Here is a 22,441-nt window from a genome sequence, read left to right on the forward strand (position 1 = left end):
GGTAACGAATTGCAATTTTTCCTAAATTGGCAGCTACACGTGTGAGGACATAGGGCAAGGAACTCTGGGAAGACGGGCTGACCCATAATGCCATGCATGCAGCCAATCAGCAGCCAGCCATGCTATTTCAGTATAAAAAGGAAAAAATATATATGCACTTCACTGTTGCAATTATTTGTGAAAGCGTTCAGTGTCCTATTTCAGTACAAAAAGGAAAAAAGATATGCACTTCACTGGTGACTTTATTTATGCTAAAAGTGTTTATTGGCCTATTTCAGTACAGAAAGAAAATTATATATGCACTTCACTCGTGTGGTTATTTCTGGTAAAAACATTTACTGGCCTTTAGTACAAAAAGAAAAATATATTCTTTGTTCACTTCTGCAGTTATATGTGTTGAAAGCGTTTAGTGGCCTATTTCAGTACAGAAAAAAAAAACATATATACGCACTTAACTGGTGCACTTATTTGTGGCGAAAGAGTTTAGTGGCCTATTTCATTATAGATAGAGAAAAAATATACGCACTTCACTGGTGCACTTTTTTGTGGCAAAAGCCTTTAGTGGCCTATTTCATTATAGAATGAAAAAAATAAATGCACTTCACTGGTGCACTTATTTGCTGTAAAAGCGTTTAGTGGCCTGTTTTAGTACAGAGAGAAAAATATTTATGCACTTCACTGGTGCATTTATTTCTGCTAAAACGTTTAGTGGCCTATTTCAGTACAAAAAGAAAAATATATACGCACTTCACTGTTATTTGTGGCAAAAGCTTTTAGTGGCCTATTTCAGTACAGAAAGAAAAATATATTCGTCGTTTTAGGAGTGTTTTAATTAGCTTTTAATTTATTTCGTTCAGTTAAAAGTATGTCAGACAGAGAAGTGCCAGGCCATGCACAGAGGAGGAATAAAGGCCTAAATGTTTCTGGTGCAGGCAGAGGTCGCAGCAGAGTAAGGGGGTGTGGCAGCAGGAGTCTCAGCGAGAGGCCTGAGCTCCGGGTGTCATGTAGCATTCGTGTCTTCACCAGCAACCCAGTGGTTCTTGATTGGTTTACTCGGTCATCCACGTCATCCCAACTGACATCATACACCCCCAGCCTACAGTCGGTGGGTATGTCAGACACAACCCTTAGTTAGCATGGCCCGGAAGCAGGCCCTGTGCCCTTAACTATCCCCAACCTGCCTCTGTCTGTTTCTGTTCCCTCAGCCAGTGAAGTTATGTATGCTGTGGGCTCTGCTCCAATATACAGCGAGGACAAGCTTCTAGAGGACAGTCAGCAGCTCATGTCCAGCCAAGATCTGGAGGAGGCATGTGTTCTCAAAGTAGAGAGGGAATAAAGCCACTGCCAGACAACTTTTGTAATAGTTTTGTTCCTTGAGATCAAAAGGATCAGGAGTTGAAATTCAACATGCCTGACCTTTCTTTCCCCCTGACATCACTTACACCATCAGTTTGGTCAGCATCACACCGCTATGCTCATAGAATAGTTGGCTGATCCCCAAAACTAGTCAACTTAACTCTTATGTTTCTTTAGAAAAAACCTTCAACAGGCCCTTCTGTCTTCCTTGATAAAACTTGGCACCATAATGTTAGGTGCAGTTCAATGGGCCCCTTTACTTCTATGTACACATTTGGCACTCAATAGAAGTAATTCATTTAACAAAAAATTCTACAAAAATGCCTTGGTCGTTATCTTCTGTTTAAAATATGTGAACTTACAGTATTGCTTCCTGTCATGCCGATACATCTTGCTAGAGAAAGCATGGTATTGCTATAGTTTTATCACCATTTCTACTGTGACATTTGATTTTGAGCCATGTAGCTTTGTAATTATAATATGAAGGTCTAGGTTTAAAGAGATTTCCAGGGAGTACAGTATTGGTGACCTAACCTCCGGATATGTCATCAATATTACTTTGGTGGGGGTTTGACTCCTGGCACCCTTGCTGGTCCACTGTTTGAAGGGGCCAGAAAACTTTGGTGAGCATTGCAGCCACTTTCTTGGACAGTGACATCATATTCATTGGTCACATGGCCTATGTCCAGCTCAATTCCATTCATGTGAATGGGCCTGGGCTTCAATTTCAAGCAAAGCCATTATACAGGGTGTCCCATGAAAAAGTAGCCCCCCTCCAATTTCTCTAAATCAAACTGTCTAATAGTAAATCTGTCGTAGTTGTCCATATCAACCAGTCAGAGCTCAGCTTAAATATTTTTTTGTGCCCTGAAGGAACTGAAAGCTGAGCTTTGATTGGTTGCTCAATCCAAATTTCTAGATACATTCGATTCGCTATAAAGCAAAATTTCCTAGTGCTTTGTGGTAGCAAATCGATTTTACCTTTAATAGTGTAAAAAAAAATCATACTTACCTCCTTGATTTTAGCCACCATCATCATTGAAGATCTCGCAAGAAATCCTGTGCACAGTGACTTATGACATGACCACACTAGCTGGCGTGAGGACATCATCTCTGTCACGGTCATATTGATGTTTGACCGTGACGGGGTTGCCATGCAGACTGGTTACCAGGGGCAATGCTTAGTTTGTGGTTTGCATGTGCACTTCCCCTTTAAGGTGTGCCCCCTGCTGTTTGGTTAGCAAGGGTTAATCTTCTGGCTAGTGTGGATTAAGGTGTTTCATGGTTGTGGTCGCAAGCTTGATATAAACCTGTGGCTTGCTGGCTGGGTGCAGTTGTACTACAGTCTTGCTTGGTGTTGGAGCTTTGCTCCTTGCCTGAGTGTTCTGCCCAGTCCTTGAGGGCCACCTTATGGAACATATATTGTCCTCCCTTTTGTACCCTCCTTGTACCTTTACTCTCACTTGTTGTATGTGTGGTGTGGGTTTATGTTCTGGGTGTGTGTAGCGTTTTGTAAAACATCACAAACACTATCCACAGCATCACTGAAGAGCTGCAAGCAGTATCAACCAACATAACCCAACAGTGCCAAAGATGCATAGACATAAACAGGGACCACTTTCAGCATCTTTTGTGACTTGTGGGTGATAAAAAAAAAATCCACTTGTCATATTGTCACTGGAGGCAAGCTACTTTTTCGTGGGCCACGCTGGTACAATGTATGGTTCTTTGCTTAGTATGCAGTCAAAAGGCTGCAGCTCTTACCAGAGATCAGTCTCTTCAAACATCTGATCTGCAATAGTGTTTATCCTGAGGATAGGTGATCAATATTGTACTCCCATAAAATCCTTTTAAATTCATTATGCTTGCTTTACAGACACCTCAATAATAAGCAGACACAAACTGACATGAAAGAGTTGGTAGTCCTCTGACAGAAAGTTCTACAAGAAGCTTTAGGTTTGTAGGGTCTTATGGAAGCCCTATATCACTAAAATCTTGCCACTGGTGCTAGCCAGATATGTTGCTGTAGATAAGTACATTGCTCACTTGTACTAAAAATGGCATGATTCAACACATTTGGATTTTATAAAAATATTTTTGCCATACTTTGTCAGGAGATATTTATGTAATATGTGCTTATGTGTGGCCACTCAGTGGTTCTGATGTGGACTGTAGCCTTTTGACTTTTTATAGCCTGCAACAATGTGTTAAATTTGTTTTCTGAGAAATTGGAGTCTGTAACAAAATTTGTAGAAAGTTGAGGGTGGACATATATGTACTGTATATATAAACTCTTCAAATGGACTAGGTTTTAATAATACAGTATAAAACCACATAAGTAAATAGTCACGGACATACCAAGACATACGGACGTCCCAGCGACAGTGAGTGGCATGAGATCTGTGAGACACGTGGTTTGATCTCACAGGTTTTCCTTGTTGATCAATAGGTGGATCAATAATGTTGTTTCTGGTATGGCCACACCCCTTGCCTCCAGGTGTTGCTTATGCGGTCATTTAACCTTCCTTATTTATAGTTGCTTCTCCCACTATGCTGTGCGGTTTATACCTTCAGAACCTGATTGTTTGAAGGTTGGATCTCAGCTGAGTTCCTGGTGCTTCCATAGCCTCTTTGAAGTTAAGTATTTCCTTTCCCTTTTGTATTTTGTTTGGGTTATGTGTGTTGCATTTCCCTATTGTTCGTCCTTCCTTTTGGAGGAACAGGTATTCTCGTCCCTGTCATTAGTACCAGGGTCCTATAGGGCTAGATAGGACTCTAGGTATTCCTGTGTATGAACTCACCTACCTTTGGGGTCTGTTCATACTGGTAGTCAGTCAGGATTTTGGTTAGGGTATTCACTAGGAGGTGTCCATCTTTCTTCCCTAGTTCTCAGGCCTAATTCCTTGTTTCCCCCCTGCCCTCCTATGCTCGGTGTGGTGTTTCCCTCCCACATCAAAGCGTGACATAAATGTAGAGTTTTAACCAGATTTGAAAATGTCTATGAAAATGTATTATATGAATTAGAGATGAGCAAATCCATTCTGAACTAATCGGATTTCTTACAGGTTCTGAAAAATTTCTGCTGCCAAACAAATCCTATGTTTTAACAATTGCTTTGGACGAATCAGGCACCCATTTCTATTGTGAAAATCAGCTGGGAAAATGGTAGGGAGGATAAAGATAGAGGATCATGTCACCTTGGGAGGACAGAGGCTTGATCTGGTTGGCTCAGAGGCTGACAGACAACTTGTGAGCCAATCAGGTGCAGGATTTTGGCAGGCCCTTCAGTCTCTAGGCTTAAGAGATGCTATACTGAGCACAGCTTGCAATGTGAGAGCATGTGTTTTGGAAGTGTCTGGCAGAAAGCAACTGCAGACACAAGCCAGCAACCTTAGAGTGTTATATAAGTATAATTACATATTTAGTTAGATAGATTGAACCAACAGGTGTTTCGTATGGAGGGCAGTTGTTAGCAGCAAGTGGAACATTTATGTGTGAACTGCACATTCTACAATCACCAAAATCCTGCACCAACCTTATTTTTTAAGTAGTTGAACAGCCAGCCTTTTTTCCTATATTTCCATAGTTCATAAGTAGGCTATTTCTCGGTACCAGCTGAATAAAATTTGCTGCAAATGCAAATTTTTTTCTAAAAAAACTGTTCAGGACCCTGCAATTTTTCACCTTATGGACCAGGCAATTTGTGTAGCTTTATGTGGTGATAACTTTAAAACGCTTTTACTTATCCAGGCCATTCTGAGACTGTTTTCTAATCACGAATAGCACTTCATGACAGTGGTAAAATTGAGTAAAAAATAAAATAAAAATATTTATAAAAAAGTTCCAAATTTACCAAAATTTTTTAAATATTAGCAAATTTCCTAATGTCAATTTCTCTACTTTTATAATAGATAGTAATACCTCTAAAAATAGTTATTACTTTACATTCCCCATATGTCTACTTCATGTTTGGATCATTTTGTGAATGCCATTATATTTTTGGGGGACATTACAAGGCTTAGAAGTTTAGAAGCAAATCCTGAAATTTTTCAGAAAATTTCTAAAACCCACTTTTTCAGGACCAGTTCAGGTCTGAAGTCACTTTGAGAGGCTTACTTAATAGAAACCAACCAAAAATGACCCCATTATAAAAACAACACCCCTCAAGGTATTCAAAACTGATTTTTACAAACTTTGTTAACCCTTTAGGTGTTCCACAAGAATTAATGGAAAATAGAGATAAAATTTCACTTTTTTGGCAGATTTTCCATTTGAATCCATAAATTTTTTCAGTTACAAAGCAAGGGTTAACAGCCAAATAAAACTCAATATTTATGGCCCTGATTCTGTAGTTTACAGAAACACTCCATATGTGATCGTAAACTGCTGTACAGGCACAAGGCAGGGCACAGAAGGAAAGGAATGCCATACGGTTTTTGGAAGGCAGATTTTACTGGACTGGTTTTTTGACACCATGACCCATTTGAAGCCCCCTAGATGCACCCCTAGAGTAGAAACTCCCAAAAAAGTGACACCATTTTGGAAACTACGGGATAAAATGGCAGTTTTCTTGGTACTATTTTAGGGTACATATGATTTTTGTTTGCTCTATATTACACTTTTTGTGAGGCAAGGTAACAAGAAATAGCTGTTTTGGCAGTTTTTGTATTTTATTTATTTACAACATTCATCTGACAGGTTAGATCATTTGGTATTTTTATAGAGCAGGTTGTCACGGTCGCGAAATTACCAAATATGACTACTTTTATTTTTTTATGTAAGTTTTACACAATGATTTCATACCAAAATATGTTTTAGTGTCTCCATAGATTGAGAGCCATAGTTTTTTAGTTTTTAGGCGATTATCTTAGGAAGTTATGATTTTTGCGGGGTGAGATGAAGGTTTTATTGGCACTATTTTGGGGTGCGTATGACTTTTTGATCGCTTGCTATTACACTTTTTGTGATGTAAGGTGATAAAAAATGTCTTTTTTTTTTTTTACTGTGTTCACCTGAGGGGTTAGATCATGTGATATTTTTGTAGAGCAGGTTCTTACGGACACGGTGATACCTAATATGTTAACTTTTTTTTTAATGTAAGTTTTACACAATGATTTCACTTTTGAAACAAAAAAAAATCATGTTTTAATGTCTCCATAGTCTGAGAGCCATATTTTTTTTCAGTTTTTGGCCGATTATCTTAGGTAGGGTATGATTTTTGTGGGATGAGATGACGGTTTGATTGGCACTATTTTGGGGTGCGTATGACTTTTTTATCGCTCGCTATTACACTTTTTGTGATGTAAAGTGACAAAAAATTGCTTTCTTTTTTACACGGTTTTTATTTTGATTTGTTTTACGGTGTTTACCTGAGGGGTTAGGTCTGTGGTATTTTTATAGAGCCGGTCATTACAGACGTGTAAATACCTAATATGTATACTTTTTTTTATTTATTTATTTAAGTTTTACACAAAAATATAATTTTTGAAAAAAAAAATGAAATCATGTTTTAGTGTCTCCATATTGAGAGCCATAGTTTTTTCAGTTTTTGGGCGATTATCTTAGGTAGGGTATGAATTTTTCGGGATGAAATGACGGTTTGATTGGCACTATTTTGGGTTGTGTATAACTTTTTGATCGCTTGCTATTACACTTTTTGTGATGTAAGGTGACCAAAAATTTGTAAGGTGACAAAAAATTTCCTTTTTTTACACAGTTTATATTTTGATTTTTATACGGTATTTACCTGAGGGGTTATGTCATGTGGATTTTTTATAGAGCCGGTCATTACGGATATGGCAATACCTAATATGTATAATTTTTTTTATTTATTTATTTAAGTTTTACACAAAAATATAATTTTTGAAAAAAAAAATGAAATCATGTTTTAGTGTCTCCATATTGAGAGCCATAGTTTTTTTCAGTTTTTGGGCGATTATCTTAGGTAGGGTATGAATTTTTCGGGATGAAATGACGGTTTGATTGGCACTATTTTGGGGTGTGTATAACTTTTTGATCGCTTGCTATTACACTTTTTGTGATGTAAGGTGACCAAAAATTTGTAAGGTGACAAAAAATTGCCTTTTTTTACACAGTTTATATTTTGATTTTTATACGGTATTTACCTGAGGGGTTAGGTCATGTGGAATTTTTATAGAGCCGGTCGTTACGGATATGGCAATACCTAATATGTATACTTTTCTTTATTTAAGTTTTACACAATAATATCATTTTTGAAACAAAATAAAAATCATGTTTTAGTGTCTCCATATTCTGAGAGCCATATTTTTTCTCAGTTTTTGGGCGATTATCTTAGGTAGGGTATCATTTTTGCGGGATGAGATGACGGTTTGATTGGTACTATTTTGGGGTGCATATGACGTTTTGATCGCTTGCTATTACACTTTTTGTGATGTAAAGTGACAGAAAATTGCTTTTTTTACACTGTTTTTATTTAGATATTTATACGGTGTTTACCTGAGGGGTTAGGTCATGTGGTATTTTTATAGAGCCGGTCGTTACGTATATGGCAATACCTAATATGTATACTTTTCTATTTTTAAGTTTTACACAATAATATCATTTTTGAAACAAAAAAAAATCATGTTTTAGTGTCTCCATATTCTGAGAGCCATAGTTTTTTCAGTTTTTGGGCGATTATCTTAGGTAGGGTATAATTTTTGCGGGATGATATGACGGTTTGATTGATACTATTTTGGGGTGCATATGACGTTTTGATCGCTTGCTATTATTTTTGTGATGTAAGGTGACAAAAAATGGCTTGTTTTACACAGTTTTTATTTTTTTTAGGCTGTTCACCTGAGGGGTTAGGTCATGTGATATTTTTATAGAGCAGGTTCTTATGGCCGTGATGATACCTAATATGTATACTTTTTTTATTTACTTAAGTTTTACACAATAACAGCATTTTTACAACAAAAAAAATGATGTTTTAGTGTCTCCATATTTTGAGCCATAGTTTTTTTATTTTTAGGGCGATTGTATTAGGTAGGGGCTAATTTTTTGCGGGATGAGGTGAAGGTTAGATTGGTACAATTTTTGCGGGCATTCGCAATTTTGATCGATTGGTGTTGTACTTTTAGTGTTGTAAGGTGACAAAAAATGGTTTATTTAGCACAGATTTTTTTTTTTTTTACGGTGTTCATCTGAGGGTTAGGTTATGTGATATGTTTATAGAGCCGGTCGATACGGGCACGGCGATACCTTATATGTCTACTTTTCTTTTTTTTCCCTATTTTTTACAAATTTCTTTTTACTATATTTGGGGAAAATTAGTTTATTTTTGTTTTTTTATTACTTGAAACTTTTCGTAAAACTTTCTTTTTTTTAACTTATTTTTTAACTTAATTTTTGTCCCACTATGGACAGGGTCTGATCCCTGTTTTAATACAGCACAATACATCTGTATTGTGGTGTATTGAACTGTCAGTGTCTTACACTGTAAGACGCTAACAGTTGCCTAGGAGGCCCAGCCCTGGGGCTGGATCTCCTGGGCTTCCATAGCTGGCAGTTCTGATGCCTGTACAAGGCATTGGGGCTGCCATGGCAACCTTCGGTTCCCGTCACCGCAGCACGGGGACCCGATGAGGATGTACAAGCTGCCGCAAACCCCCTGTATGCTGCGGTCAGCGTGACCGCTTCAAACAGGGGGTTAATCTGCCGGCATCTGTGTTTTCACCGATGCTGGCAGATACAGCAGGGGCCCAGCTGTCGTATCAGCCGGGCCCCTGCTGCTGATCACGGCAGCAGTTGTGGGGCAGCACGTTAACCCTAGGACGAGAATGCTCGTCCTAGTGCATTAAGTACCTTCAAGTTAGGACGAGCATTCTCGTTCAAGGTCCTGAACCTGTTAAAAAAAAGTTTAAAAAAAAGTTTTTTCTAATTAACTAAAGAAAATGTAATATTGTGCAAAGGTAATTTATTTCAGTAATGCAACTTAAAAGGAGAGATAGACTCATTACATGCAAAGCAAGATATTTCAAGCCTTTATTTGTTATAATTTGGATGATTATGGCTTGCAGCTTATGAAACCCCAAAGTCTAAATTTTGAGGTACCCTTTGCTCAGGGGATATGGATTAATTAGATGACTAGAGTGTGTCACTTTGAGCCTAGAATATTGAACCTTTTCACAAAATTCTAATTTTAAGCTGCATTAATGCAATTCCTTTTAATTTGGATTACTAAAATAAATGGACTTTTGCACGATATTTAAATTTTTCGAGTTTCACCTGTACTATCATATTCCATACTGTATGGCTGCTGCTGCCACGACCACAGCTGCTAATTTCCTACTGCCACTACTGTAAGCCCTACCCAGTCAGCAATAATACTACTATTATTACCCCTACAAAGTCACACAAACATCTACTGCCTTGTCTGTTCCTAGCTGTGCTGCTACTGCTGCTGTTACTATCGCTGCCACATGCCACTAATACACTATGCACTAACATACCTTAGACCTTACCTTTTCTACTTTCACACTCTATTGCTGATGCTCCCCTAAAAAAGGGAGAATTACCTAATGCAAGTTCAAAAAATTACTATTTCTCCTAACACTACCATTTGTGTGTATAAATATGGGTAGGCATCTGCCCGTAAAGGAATCATTTTTGGACACTTGTTCCCAGCAAGCCATAGTTTTTATATGACAACACTGTATGTGTTTAAACATCATCGGCCCCCAATATGGGACAATTTTAGAACTTTTTTGTTTAGCTAATATTAAAAAGCCTAAGGTCCCTTTCACACGAGCGAGTTTTCCGCGCGGGTGCAATGCGTGACGTGAACGCATTGCACCCGCACTGAATCCTGACCTATTCATTTCAATGGGTCTGTGTACATGAGCGTTGTTTTTCACGCATCAGTTCTGCGTTGCGTGAAAATCGCAACATGTTCTATATTCTGCGTTTTTCATGCAGCCCTGGCTCCATAGAAGTGAATGGGGCTGCGTGAAAAACGCATTGCATCCACAAGCAAGTGCAAGTGCAATGCGTTTTTCACTGATGGTTGCTAAGAGATGTTGTTTGTAAACCTTCAGTTTTTTATCACGCGCGTGAAAAACGCATCAAAACGCATTGCACCCGCGCGGAAAAAACTGAACAACTGAATGCAATCGCAGACAAAACTGACTGAACTTGCTTGCAAAATGGTGCGAGTTTCACTGAACGCACCTTGAACGCATCCGGACCTAATCCGTCACGCTCGTGTGAAAGAGGCCTAAGAAGTGGAAAGGTGTGATGTGTTCTTAAACAAGCTGTTAACATCACTATCTATGTGTTTACACTTAGCTATATATGTCAGTGTCGCCCTGACTTTACTTTCTATTGCTGTCAGTGTGTAAAAGAGCTTAAAAGGAGGGGGGGGGCTTAAGGTGGGTGGCAAGAAGAAAGAACAAAAATGTTTAAAAAAAGAAATAAAAAAAAAGAAAGACCACAACATTTCATATACCAATTTTCCGGCCAATTAGAGCACTTCTGATTAGAATCAATTTGGACCTGAATCAAGTTATTGGAGCAATACAGCGAATTGGCCCAGAAATTAATTTCAAGAAGTTCACACATCTCTAATATAAATATCATATCACATAATATCTTGTATCTTTATATAAAATATAAAAGCTGATATATAAATTATAGTAATATATGAATCACAAAGAGAAGCAACAGTAGGGCCAAAAGGTACATACCATCTCCTAGGAACTGAAGTAATGCTAAATCAATGGATCGTTTCCACTTAGAGCCTTTTTGGAGAGCAATACCATAACCTGTGGTAGCAAAGACTTTTCCACTACCAATAGTCACTAGCTTACAGCCTTCATCTTTGCGAGCCATGTAGTTTAGTACTGCTGCATCATAAATAAAAGCATCCAGTTTCCTATAAAAGAAAATGAGAAGGTGAGGGGGCATAAATTATTCAGAAAGTACATAGTATCATGGTATTTTAAAGATGGTATTACTTAAAAAGGACCTGTCACCATACAATGAAATGCAATCTGAATGCATCCTGTTATAGAGCAGGAGAAGATTGATATATATTTTTGTGGGAAAAGATTAAAACCTGTAATTTATAAATTTATATTTGTGCTTCTTCTACCTTCTGTGAACAGTATCGGTTCAGGAGGGAGGAGTTATAAGTGATTGATAGCATTGTGTGTATAAGTGTGCATACAGAAATAGCTGTCAGTCACTGATAACCCCTCGTTCCTGTTCAGATAGCTCTTCACATGGCCGCAGATGAAAATGTGAAAATTACAGGTTTTACAGATTTTTCCCCCCCACAAAACTATATATCAATCTCCTCAGCTTCTCCTGCTTTAGAACATGGTGCTTTCAGACTGCATAGAATTTTTTGGTGACAGTAGATTCAACTTGTATATAGATCAGTAAATGTTATAAAATAATAATAATAAAAAATTAAAATAATAATAATAATAACACTAGTACCCACTAGTGATTATCGAGCATGCTCGGCCGAACACCTGTTCGGCTCGAGCATCTCGATGCTCAGCACATGGCGGTACTCAGCAGAGTACCGCATGTGCTCGAGTCTCCTCCCCGCACGTTACTTGGCTACTACGCAGCCAATAAACATGCAGGTAAGTACTGCCCTCACTGTAATGCCAGAAGCCATGTTGACTACTGGCATTACAGTGATTGGCTGGCCAAGACGCTTCATCGGGTGCTATATAGCACTCAACTACGCATGTTCGACTCATTCATAGTCAGGGAGAGATGTGCATAGGAAGGGACAGAGAGTGTAGGTAGTGTAGTTGAATATTTATTTGTACAAAAACGTTTCAGAAACTCAAAAGTCCTTCTAAGGAATATTGTGTGTGACATCAGCAATATACACTGCCTGTCCCCAAAAAAATGGAGTTGCTTCTAATTTCTTAGACAATTATGTCAAAAGACACATCTCGTGGTTGTGGAAAAGATGTTTGAGTCTGTTTGAGAAGGGTCAAATCGTTGGCATGCATCAAGCATAGAAAACATCTAAGGAGATTGCAGAAACTAATACAATTGGGTTAAGAACTGTCCAACACATTATTAAAAACTGGAAGGATAGTGGGGACTAGAGTTCAGCGAACCCGAACTATAAAGATCGGGTTCGTACCGAACTTTAGGTTTTTCGGCACCCGGACCCGAACCCAAACATTTACGTAAAAGTTTTGGTTCGGTGTTTGGCGCTTTTTGGATGCTTTTTGAAAGGCTGAACAGCAGCCAAACAACAAGCTTCATACTACTTGCCCCAAAAGGCCATCACAGCCATGCCTACTATTGGCATGGCTGTGAATGGCCAACTGCAGCATGTGACCCAGCCTTTATTTAAGCTGGAGTCACGTAGCGCCGCCCATCACTCTGCTTGGATTAGTGTAGGGAGAGGCTGCAGCTGCTTGAGGGAGAGATCAGGGAGAAATCTTATGAAGAACTGCTTTTTTACTCAGCGATCTACAGCAAATGTGTTTTGTGAGTGTAGTGCACAATTTTTTTAAGCCTGCCCTGAGCCAACTACTGCTGAAAACAAACTTTTTTTTACTTCAGTTTGTCAATATTAATACATGCTCTGCAGCCATTTTATGCAACAATAGTGCACCAGCACAGAATATCTGCAAGTCCAGAAATACAGCTTTTTGCTTACTGGGGTTAGAAACAAACTTTTTTTTAATATAGTGTACATCTAGGATTAGACGTGCATAAGTGAGTGTCACATTTAGGCCAGAAACACAGCTTTTTGCTTACTGGGTGAAAAAAAACATCTGTTTCATATATGCACATCTAGGGTTAGACGTGCATAAGTGAGTGTCACATTTAGGCCAGAAATACAGCTTTTTGCTCACTGGGGTGAAAAAACCCTTTGAAATACTGCACATCTGGGATTAGACATGCATAAGTGACTGTGAAATTTAGGCCACAGATACGGCTTTCTCATACTGGGGCATATTGGGGTGAGAAAAAATAATCTGTCTGCAAGTCCAGAAATACAGCTTTTTGCTTACTGGGGTTAGAAACAAACTTTTTTTTTTATATAGTGTACATCTAGGATTAGATGCGCATAAGTGAGTGTCATATTTAGGCCAGAAATACAGCTTTTTGCTTACTGTGGTGAAAAAAAAAAAACATCTGTTTCATATAGTGCACATCTAGGATTAGACTTGCATAAGTCAGTGTTACATTTAGGCCAGAAATACAGCTTTTTGCTTAATGGGGTGAAAGAACCCTCTGATATACTGCACATCTGGGATTAGACATGCATAAGTGACTGTGAAATTTAGGCCACAAATACGGCTTTCTCATACTGGGGTGAAAAAAAACCCCATCTGTTTCATATAGTGCACTTCTAGGATTAGACGTGCATAAGTGAGTGTCACATTTAGGCTAGAAATACAGCTTTTTGCTTACTGTAGTGAAAAAAATCCATCTGTTTCATATAGTGCACATCTAGGATTAGACGTGAATAACTGAGTGTCACATTTAGGCCAGAAATACAGATTTTTGCTTAATGTGGTGAAAAAAAAAAAACATCTGTTTCATATAGTGCACATCTAGGATTAGACGTGAATAACTGAGTGTCACATTTAGGCCAGAAATACAGATTTTTGCTTAATGTGGTGAAAAAAAAAAACATCTGTTTCATATAGTGCACATCTAGGATTAGACATGCATAAGTGAGTGTCACATTTAGGCCAGGAATACGGCTTTGTGCTTACTGGGGTGATAAAACCCTCTGATAAACTGCACATCTGGGATTAGACATCCATAAGTGAGTGTCACTTTTATGTCACAAATATGGCTTTGTGCCTACTGGGGTGAAAAAACCCTCTGATATACTGCACATCTGGGATTAGACATGCATAAGTTACTGTAAAATTTAGGCCACAAATACCGCTGTGATATAGAGTTAAAAACTAAAAATAAATTGTGCAATACCCTTACATCAGGGTTTTTATTGGTGGTTAAATATTTTTAACAGACTTAACCACTTTCTACAAACCGGATTCCAAAAAAGTTGGGACACTATACAAATTGTGAATAAAAACTGAATGCAATGATGTGGAGGTGCCAACTTCTAATATTTTATTCAGAATAGAACATAAATCACGGAACACAAGTTTAAACTGAGAAAATGTACCATTTTAAGGGAAAAATATGTTGAATCAGAATTTCATGGTGTCAACAAATCCCCAAAAAGTTGGGACAAGGCCATTTTCACCACTGTGTGGCATCTCCCCTTCTTCTTACAACACTCAACAGACGTCTGGGGACCGAGGAGACCAGTTTCTCAAGTTTAGAAATAGGAATGCTCTCCCTGTTCAATCGTCTTGGGCCTTGCACCTTCCTCTTTATGATGCGCCAAATGTTCTCTATAGGTGAAAGATCTGGACTGCAGACTGGCCATTTCAGTACCCGGATCCTTCTCCTACGCAGCCATGATGTTGTGATTGATGCAGAATGTGGTCTGGCATTATCTAGTTGAAAAATGCAGGGTCTTCCCTGAAAGAGATGACGTCTGGATGGGAGCAGATGTTGTTCTAGAACCTAAATATATATTTTTCTGCATTGATGGTGCCTTTCCAGACATGCAAGCTGCCCATGCCACACGCACTCATGCAACCCCATACCATCAGAGATGCAGGCTTCTGAACTGAGCGTTGATAACAACTTGGGTTGTCCTTGTCCTCTTTGGTCCGGATGACATGGCGTCCCAGATTTCCAAAAAGAACTTCAAATCGTGACTCGTCTGACCACAGAACAGTCTTCCATTTTGCCACACTCCATTTTAAATGATCCCTGGCCCAGTGAAAACGCCTGAGCTTGTGGATCTTGCTTAGAAATGGCTTCTTCTTTGCACTGTAGAGTTTCAGCTGCCAACGGCGGATGGCACGGTGGATTGTGTTCACTGACAATGGTTTCTGGAAGTATTCCTGAGCCCATTCTGTGATTTCCTTTACAGTAGCATTCCTGTTTGTGGTGCAGTGTCGTTTAAGGGCCCGGAGATCACGGGCATCCAGTATGGTTTTACGGCCTTGACCCTTACGCACAGAGATTGTTCCAGATTCTCTGAATCTTCGGATGATGTTATGCACAGTTGATGATGATAGATGCAAAGTCTTTGCAATTTTTCGCTGGGTAACACCTTTCTGATATTGCTCCACTATCTTTCTGCGCAACATTGTGGGAATTGGTGATCCTCTACCCATCTTGGCTTCTTAAAGACACTGCCACTCTGAGAAGCTCTTTTTATACCCAATCATGTTGCCAATTGACCTAATTAGTGTTAATTGGTCTTCCAGCTCTTCGTTATGCTCAAATTTACTTTTTCCAGCCTCTTATTGCTACTTGTCCCAACTTTTTTGGGATTTGTTGACACCGTGAAATTTTAAATCAATTTATTTTTCCTTTAAAATGATACATTTACTCGGATTAAACGTTTGATCTGTCATCTACGTTCTATTACAAATAACATATTGACATTTGCCTATCTCCACATCATTGCATTCAGTTTTTATTCACGATTTGTATAGTGACCCAACTTTTTTGGAATCCGGTTTGTACTTTGCTTGGTGAACGCTAACTATGAGGCAAACATCTAATAAGGGACGCGGTCATGGTCGTGGTGGTGGTGTTGGTGAAGCCTCTGGTGCAGAAAGAGGACATGGCTGTTCTGCCACAGCTACACGTCCTACTGAACCTACTACCTCAGGTCCTAGTAGCCGCCAGAATCTACAGCGATATTTGGTCGGGCCTAATGCCGTTCTAAGGATGGTAAGGCCTTAGCAAGTACAGGCGCTAGTCAATCGCTAGTCAATTGGGTGGCCGACAGTGGATCCAGCACATTCACATTATCTCCCACCCAGTCTTCTTCAGAAAGTGCACAGGTGGTGCCTGAAATCCATGCCCATCAGTCTGTCACATCACCCCCGTGCATAGCGGGGAACCTGCCTGAGCCTCAAGTCATGCAGCAGTCTCTTATGCTGTTTGAAGACTCTGCTGGCAGGGTTTCCCAAGGGCATCCACCTAGCCCTTCCCCAGGGGTGGAAGACATAGAATGTACTGATGCACAACCTCTTATGTTTCCTGATGAGAACATGGGAATACCACCTCAGCACGTCTCTGATGATGACGAAACACAGGTGCCAACTGCTGCGTCTTTCTGCAGTGTGCAGACTGAAAAGGAGGTCAGGAAGGAAGACTGGGTGGAGGACGATGCAGGGGGACGATGAGGTCCTAGACCCCACATGGAATGAAGGTCGTGCCACTGACTTTCCGAGTTCGGAGGAAGAGGAAGTGGTGAGACCGAGCCAACAGCGTAGCAAAAGCGGGAACAAGGTACCAAAGCAGAGCAGTCATCGCCAAAACAGTTCGTATGCTACTGGCCACCGTCACCAGGGACCGAGCACACCAAAGGCAGCGTCAAGGAGTTCCCTGGCATGGCACTTCTTCACACAATGTGCTGACGACAAGAACCGAGTGGTTTGCACGCTGTGCCATCAGAGTCTGAAGCGAGGCATTAACGTTCTGAACCTTAGCACAACCTGAATGACTAGGCATCTACATGCGAGACACGGGCTGCAGTGGAGTAAGCACCTTCAAAACCACGAAAGGGCTCAGGCCCTTACTGCTCCCTCTTCTGCTGCTGCCTCGGCCTCTTCCTCTGGAGGAACGTTGGCACCTGCCGCCCAGCAAACAGAGGATGTGCCACCAACAACACCACCTCCGTCACCAAGCATCTCCACCATGTCACAAGGAAGCGTTCTGCTCTCCATCTCACAAACGTTTGATAGAAAGCATAAATTCCCACCTAGCCCCCCTCGATCCCTGGCCCTAAATGCCAGCATTTCTAAACTACTGGCCTTTGAAATGTTGTCATTCAGGCTGGTGGAGACGGACAGCTTCAAACAGCTCATGTCGCTTGCTGTCCCACAGTATGTCGTTCCTAGCCGCCACTACTTCTCCAGGAGAGCCGTCCCCTCCCTGCTCAACCAAGTATCGGATAAAATCAAGTGTGCACTGCGCAACACCACATCTGTGGCAAGGTCCACATAACCACAGATATGTGGACCAGTAAGCACGGGCAGGGACGCTATATCTCCCTAACTGCACATTGGGTAAATGAAGTGGCAGCTGGGCCCCAGGCGGAGGGCTGTTTGGCACACGTCCTTCCGCCGCCAAGGATCGCAGGGCATCATTCTTTTCCTCCTGTTGCCTCCTCTTCCTACTCGGCTTCCTCCTCCTCTTCTACCACCTCCTCATCCGGTCAGCGACAGACCTTCACCACCAACTTCAGCACAGCCAGGGGTAAACGTCAGCAGGCCATTCTGAAGCTGATGTGTTTGGGGGAAAGGCCCCACACCGCGCATGAGTTGTGACGGGGTATAGAACAACAGACCGACGAGTGGTTGCTGCCAGTGAGCCTCAAGCCCGGTCGTGACTTCTATGTCACCTTGAGAAAACACTTAGGGCGATGATGGAAGAGGATGTGGCCCAGGATGAGGAGGAGGAGGAGGAAGAGGGGTCATCTCTAACACTTTCAGGCCAGTCTTTTAGAAGTGGCTCAGAAAGAGGATTTTTGCAACAGCAGAGGCCAGGTACAAATTTGGCCAGCCAGGGCCCACTACTGGAGGAGGAGGAGGAGGATGGGGATGAAGCATGTTCACAGCGGGGTGGCATCCAACCAGGCTCCGGCCCATCACTGGTGCGTGGCTGGGGGTATACAGGGGACGCAGACGATACGCCTCCCACAGAGGACAGCTTGTCCTTACCTCTGGGCAGCCTGGCACACATGAGTGACTACATGCTGCAGTGCCTGCACAACGACAGCAGAGTTGCCCACATTTTAGTGTGTGCTGACTATTGGGTGGCCACCCTGCTGGATCCCGTTACAAAGACAATGTGCCATCCTTGGAGCGTGATCGGAAGATGCGCGACTACAGGCGCACGCTGGTAGACGCGCTTCTGAGAGCATTCCCGACTGACGCCGGGGGACAAGTGGAAGCACAAGGTGAAGGCAGGGGAGGAGGAAGAGGTCACCAACGCAGCTGTGACAGCGCCAGCACCTCAGAAGACAGGGTTAGCATGGCAGACATGTGGAAAAGCTTTGTCACCTCACCGCAACAACCGCCCCCAACTGCTGATATGGAGCATGTTAGCAGGAGGCAGCATTTAAACAACATGGTGGAACAGTACCTGTGCACACGCCTACACGGTGTTCTGATGGTTCTGCCCCATTCAACTTCTGGGTCTCCAAATTGTCCACATGGCCAGAGCTTGCCCTGTATGCCTTGGAAGTGCTGGCCTGCACTGCAGCCAGTGTACTCTCTGAACGTGTATTTAGCACAGCAGGAGGCGTCATTACAGACAGACGCAGCCGCCTGTCCACAAGCTCATGTTCATTAAAATAAACCAGGCTTGGCTCCCTCAGGACTTGTCTATACCTTGTGCAGAATAGACAGTTCTCAACCATCCATCCTTGTACTCAAGTGCACTTATTCCTTTTTTTTATATGTCCCAATATTTTGGGGGATAGCCCTACGTAAAAATGCAAAATAACACACGTGTGTTGGCTACCTATTCCTCCTTTGCCGCCGCTTCCACCTAGACCGTGGCCACGTGAGCCTATAAGGCCACATCCACCCATTCATTGCCTCCTCAACCTCTTCCTCCTACATCATTCCTAATTTTAATTATTTTAAGGTCTTTTATGTTTTTTTTTAATTCATTTACCTATCCACATTTGTTTGCAGAGCATTTAACATGCTCTTAATCACATTTTGCTGCCTTTTGCAACCCTCTAGCTCTTTCCATGACATTTTTACAGCCATTTTAGTCCTCAAAAGTTCGGGTCCCCATTTATTTTTTTCAAGTTCGGCCGAACCTGCCGAACCCGAACATCCAGGTGTCCGCTCAACTCTAGTGGGGACCCGTCGCATTCGAGGAAGAAATGTGGCGGGAAAAAAATCCTGAATGATCTTGATAAAGATTGGACTCTGGAGCAATGGAAGAAGGTCATGTGGTCTGATGAGTCCAGATTTACCCTGTTCCAGAGTGATGGGCGGATCAGGGTAAGAAGAGAGGCAGATGAAGTGATGCACCCATCATGCCTAATGCCTAATATACAAGCCTTTGGGGGCAGTGCTATGATCTGTGATTGCTGCAGTTGGTCAGGTCTAGGTTCAGCAACAGTATGTGCTTCAATAATGAGGACAGCTGACTATCTAAACATAATGAATGACCAGGTTATTCCATCAATGGATTTTTTCTTCCCTAATTGCATCGGCATATTCCAAGATGACAATGCCAGGTTACATCGGGCTTAAATTGTGAAAGAGTGGTTCACAGAGCATGAGACATCATTTTCACACATGTATTGGCCACCACAGAGTCCAGACCTTAACTCCATTGAGAATCTTTGGGATGTGCTGGAGAAGGCTTTGCGCAGCAGTCAGACTCTGCAATCATCAATGCAAGTTCTTGGTGAAAAATGAATGCAACACTGGAAATAAATCTTGTGACATTGCAGAAGCTTATCGAAACAATGCCACAGCGAATGCGTGCCGTAATCAAAGCTAAAGGCTTTTATTTAGTGGTGACTTTTTTTTGGGACAGGCAGTGAATGTTTGTAGCGCAACTTGCGCTGAATTGCTCAGTGTTTGGACTTGTTCACAAAAAGTGTTGTTTTTGCGTTCCATATACGGGGCGTTTTTTGAGTTCCGTATTCGGTCCGTATATATGGAACCATTAATTTCAATGGTTACGCAATAAAAACAGAATGTACTCCGTATGGATTCCGTTTCCATATTTCCATTTTTCCATTCCATTCAAAGATATTGAAGATGTTCTACTATTGCCCGCAAATAACATTCCATGGCTCCATTCAAGTCAGTGGGTCCGTAAAAGAATGTAACACATACGGAATATACTCCGTATGTCTTCCGCATCGGTTCCGTTTTTGTGGAAACATCTATTGAAAATGTTATGCCCAGACCAATTTTTTCTTTGCAATTACTGTATATGCCATATGGAAAAACGGAACAGAAAAACGGAATGAAACAAAAAACTGAAAAACGGATCCATTAAAAACGGCCCGCAAAACCCTGACAAAGCCATACGGTCCTGTGAACAAGCCCTTAGGGAGAGCTGTGCATAGGAAGGGAAAGACAGTGTAGGGAGTGTAATAGATTTCATACAAAAAACTTTTCAAAGACCCAAAAGTCCTTTTAAGGACTATTGTGTGTGACAGCAGCAATATATATTTTTAGCGCATCCTGTGCTAAATAACGAATAATAGGCCGCTGTGGACAGTTAAATTGTTTGCGCCACATATCCTGTGTAGTGTGCGCATCCCTAAAATATCAGTGACATCCAGTGCACTTTGTCAGTAGACGATGTCCGCTGTGGACAGTTACATTATCCTCGTCACATCTCCTGTTTAAAGTGTGCGCATCCCTAAAAAATCTGTGACATCCAGTGCACTTTTTCTGTACACGGTGTCCGCTGCGGACAGTTAAATCATCCGCGCCACATTTCCTATTTAAAGTGTGTGCATCCCTAAAATATCAGTGACATCCAGTGTATTTTTTCCGTAGACAGTGTTCGCTGAGGACATTTAAATTATCTGCGAAATTTCTCCTGTTTAATTTGTGTGCATCCGTAAAATATCAGTGACATCCAGCACCACCCTGTATTCCAGCAAGTCGAGTCTCATTAGCCAGGAGTCTGGTCAACACAATCCTCACCCTGATCCTTCTTCCTCCCACCATGTACAGTCTGGCCAAACAAGTAATCCCACACTCGGATATTCCGAGGAATTGAAGAGGGACATGAGATCTTGTGCCCTGATTCCCAACCTCTTGAGCATCCACAGTCACAAGAACATGACGGTGGGGAATGGCAATTCATGTTTAATGAGCTGGATGATGATGAGACACAGTTGCCAATCACTGAGGTTGTGGTTAGGTCAACAAATCAGGAGGCTGATCAGAGTGAGAAAGTGGAAGAGGAGGTGGTGGATGATGAGGTCACTGACCCAACCTGGGAAGGTGGAAAGCCGAGCGAGGACAGCAGTACAGAGGGGGAGGGATCTGCAGCACTGCAACAGGCTGGTAGAGGCAGTGGGGTGCCAGAAGGGAAAAGGTGGGGTAAACCAAACAGGCCCGCGACTGTTCTATGGAGCACCCCCTTGGGGAAATCTTTCTTGCCAAAGGGTAGACATTTCGCAGTATGGTGCTTGTTGGAGGAAAGAGCGGACGACAAAAGAATAGTAGTTTGCAACCTGTCCCATACGAAAATGAGCCGAGGCGTGAACACTTGCAACCGCACCACCATCAGCATGATCTGCCACATGGCATCCAAGCACCATAATAAGTGGGCCGAATGCATGGGTCCACAATCTGTGCCTGCGGGTCACACTACTGCTTTCTCTTCCCCTATGTTACGTGCTGGCCAATCCACTGTCAAAGGCATAGGCCCGGATGCCTCCCGCCCTGCACCTGGACCTTCGCAAGCACCGTTAGTGACCACATCCGTTTCCGTGTCCCAGTGCAGCATCATTGTGTCTTTACCCCAGGCCTTTGAAAGCAAGCAAAAATACCCAGCCACCCACCCACAGGCCATAGCACTAAATGTGCAGCTTTACAAATTACTGGCATGTTGCCATTTAGTCTTGTGGACACTGAGGCCTTCCGCAGCCTGATGTCGGCGGCCATCCTGCGTTACACAGTCCCGAGTCGCCACTATTTTTCAAGGTGTGCCATGCCCGCCCTACACCAACATGTGTCCCGTAACATCACACGTGCCCTGACCAATGCAGTTACTGGGAAGGTCCACTTAACTACGGACAAGTGCATTCAGCCAGGGAAGCTACATTTCCCTGACGGCACACTGGGTGAATGTTGTGGAGGCTGGGAGTGAGTCGTACCCTAGGATGGCACAGGTGCCTCCGATGCCAAGGATTGCAGGCCCTACGTCGATAAGGGTTTCCGCCAGCACCTACGTTAGTGGCTCCAAATCCCACTTCTCCTCCACTTCCACCTCGGATTTATCTGTGTGCAGCACGAGTCAGTCATTA

At 41.8% G+C, this 22,441-nt stretch overlaps 1 protein-coding gene across 1 annotated transcript in view; it reads right to left on the reverse strand.

The window, feature by feature from the left end:
* Positions 1–22,441, reverse strand: part of GRIN2D (glutamate ionotropic receptor NMDA type subunit 2D) — a 456,113-nt gene that overhangs the window by 57,317 nt on the left and 376,355 nt on the right. The window contains exon 11 of the mRNA XM_044277508.1: positions 11,064–11,251. Coding sequence (XP_044133443.1) covers positions 11,064–11,251 — 188 coding nt within the window. The remainder of the gene's footprint in view (positions 1–11,063; positions 11,252–22,441) is intronic.

This window comes from Bufo gargarizans, chromosome 2 (assembly GCF_014858855.1).
Source record: "Bufo gargarizans isolate SCDJY-AF-19 chromosome 2, ASM1485885v1, whole genome shotgun sequence".
NCBI classification, from domain to species: Eukaryota; Metazoa; Chordata; class Amphibia; order Anura; family Bufonidae; genus Bufo; species Bufo gargarizans.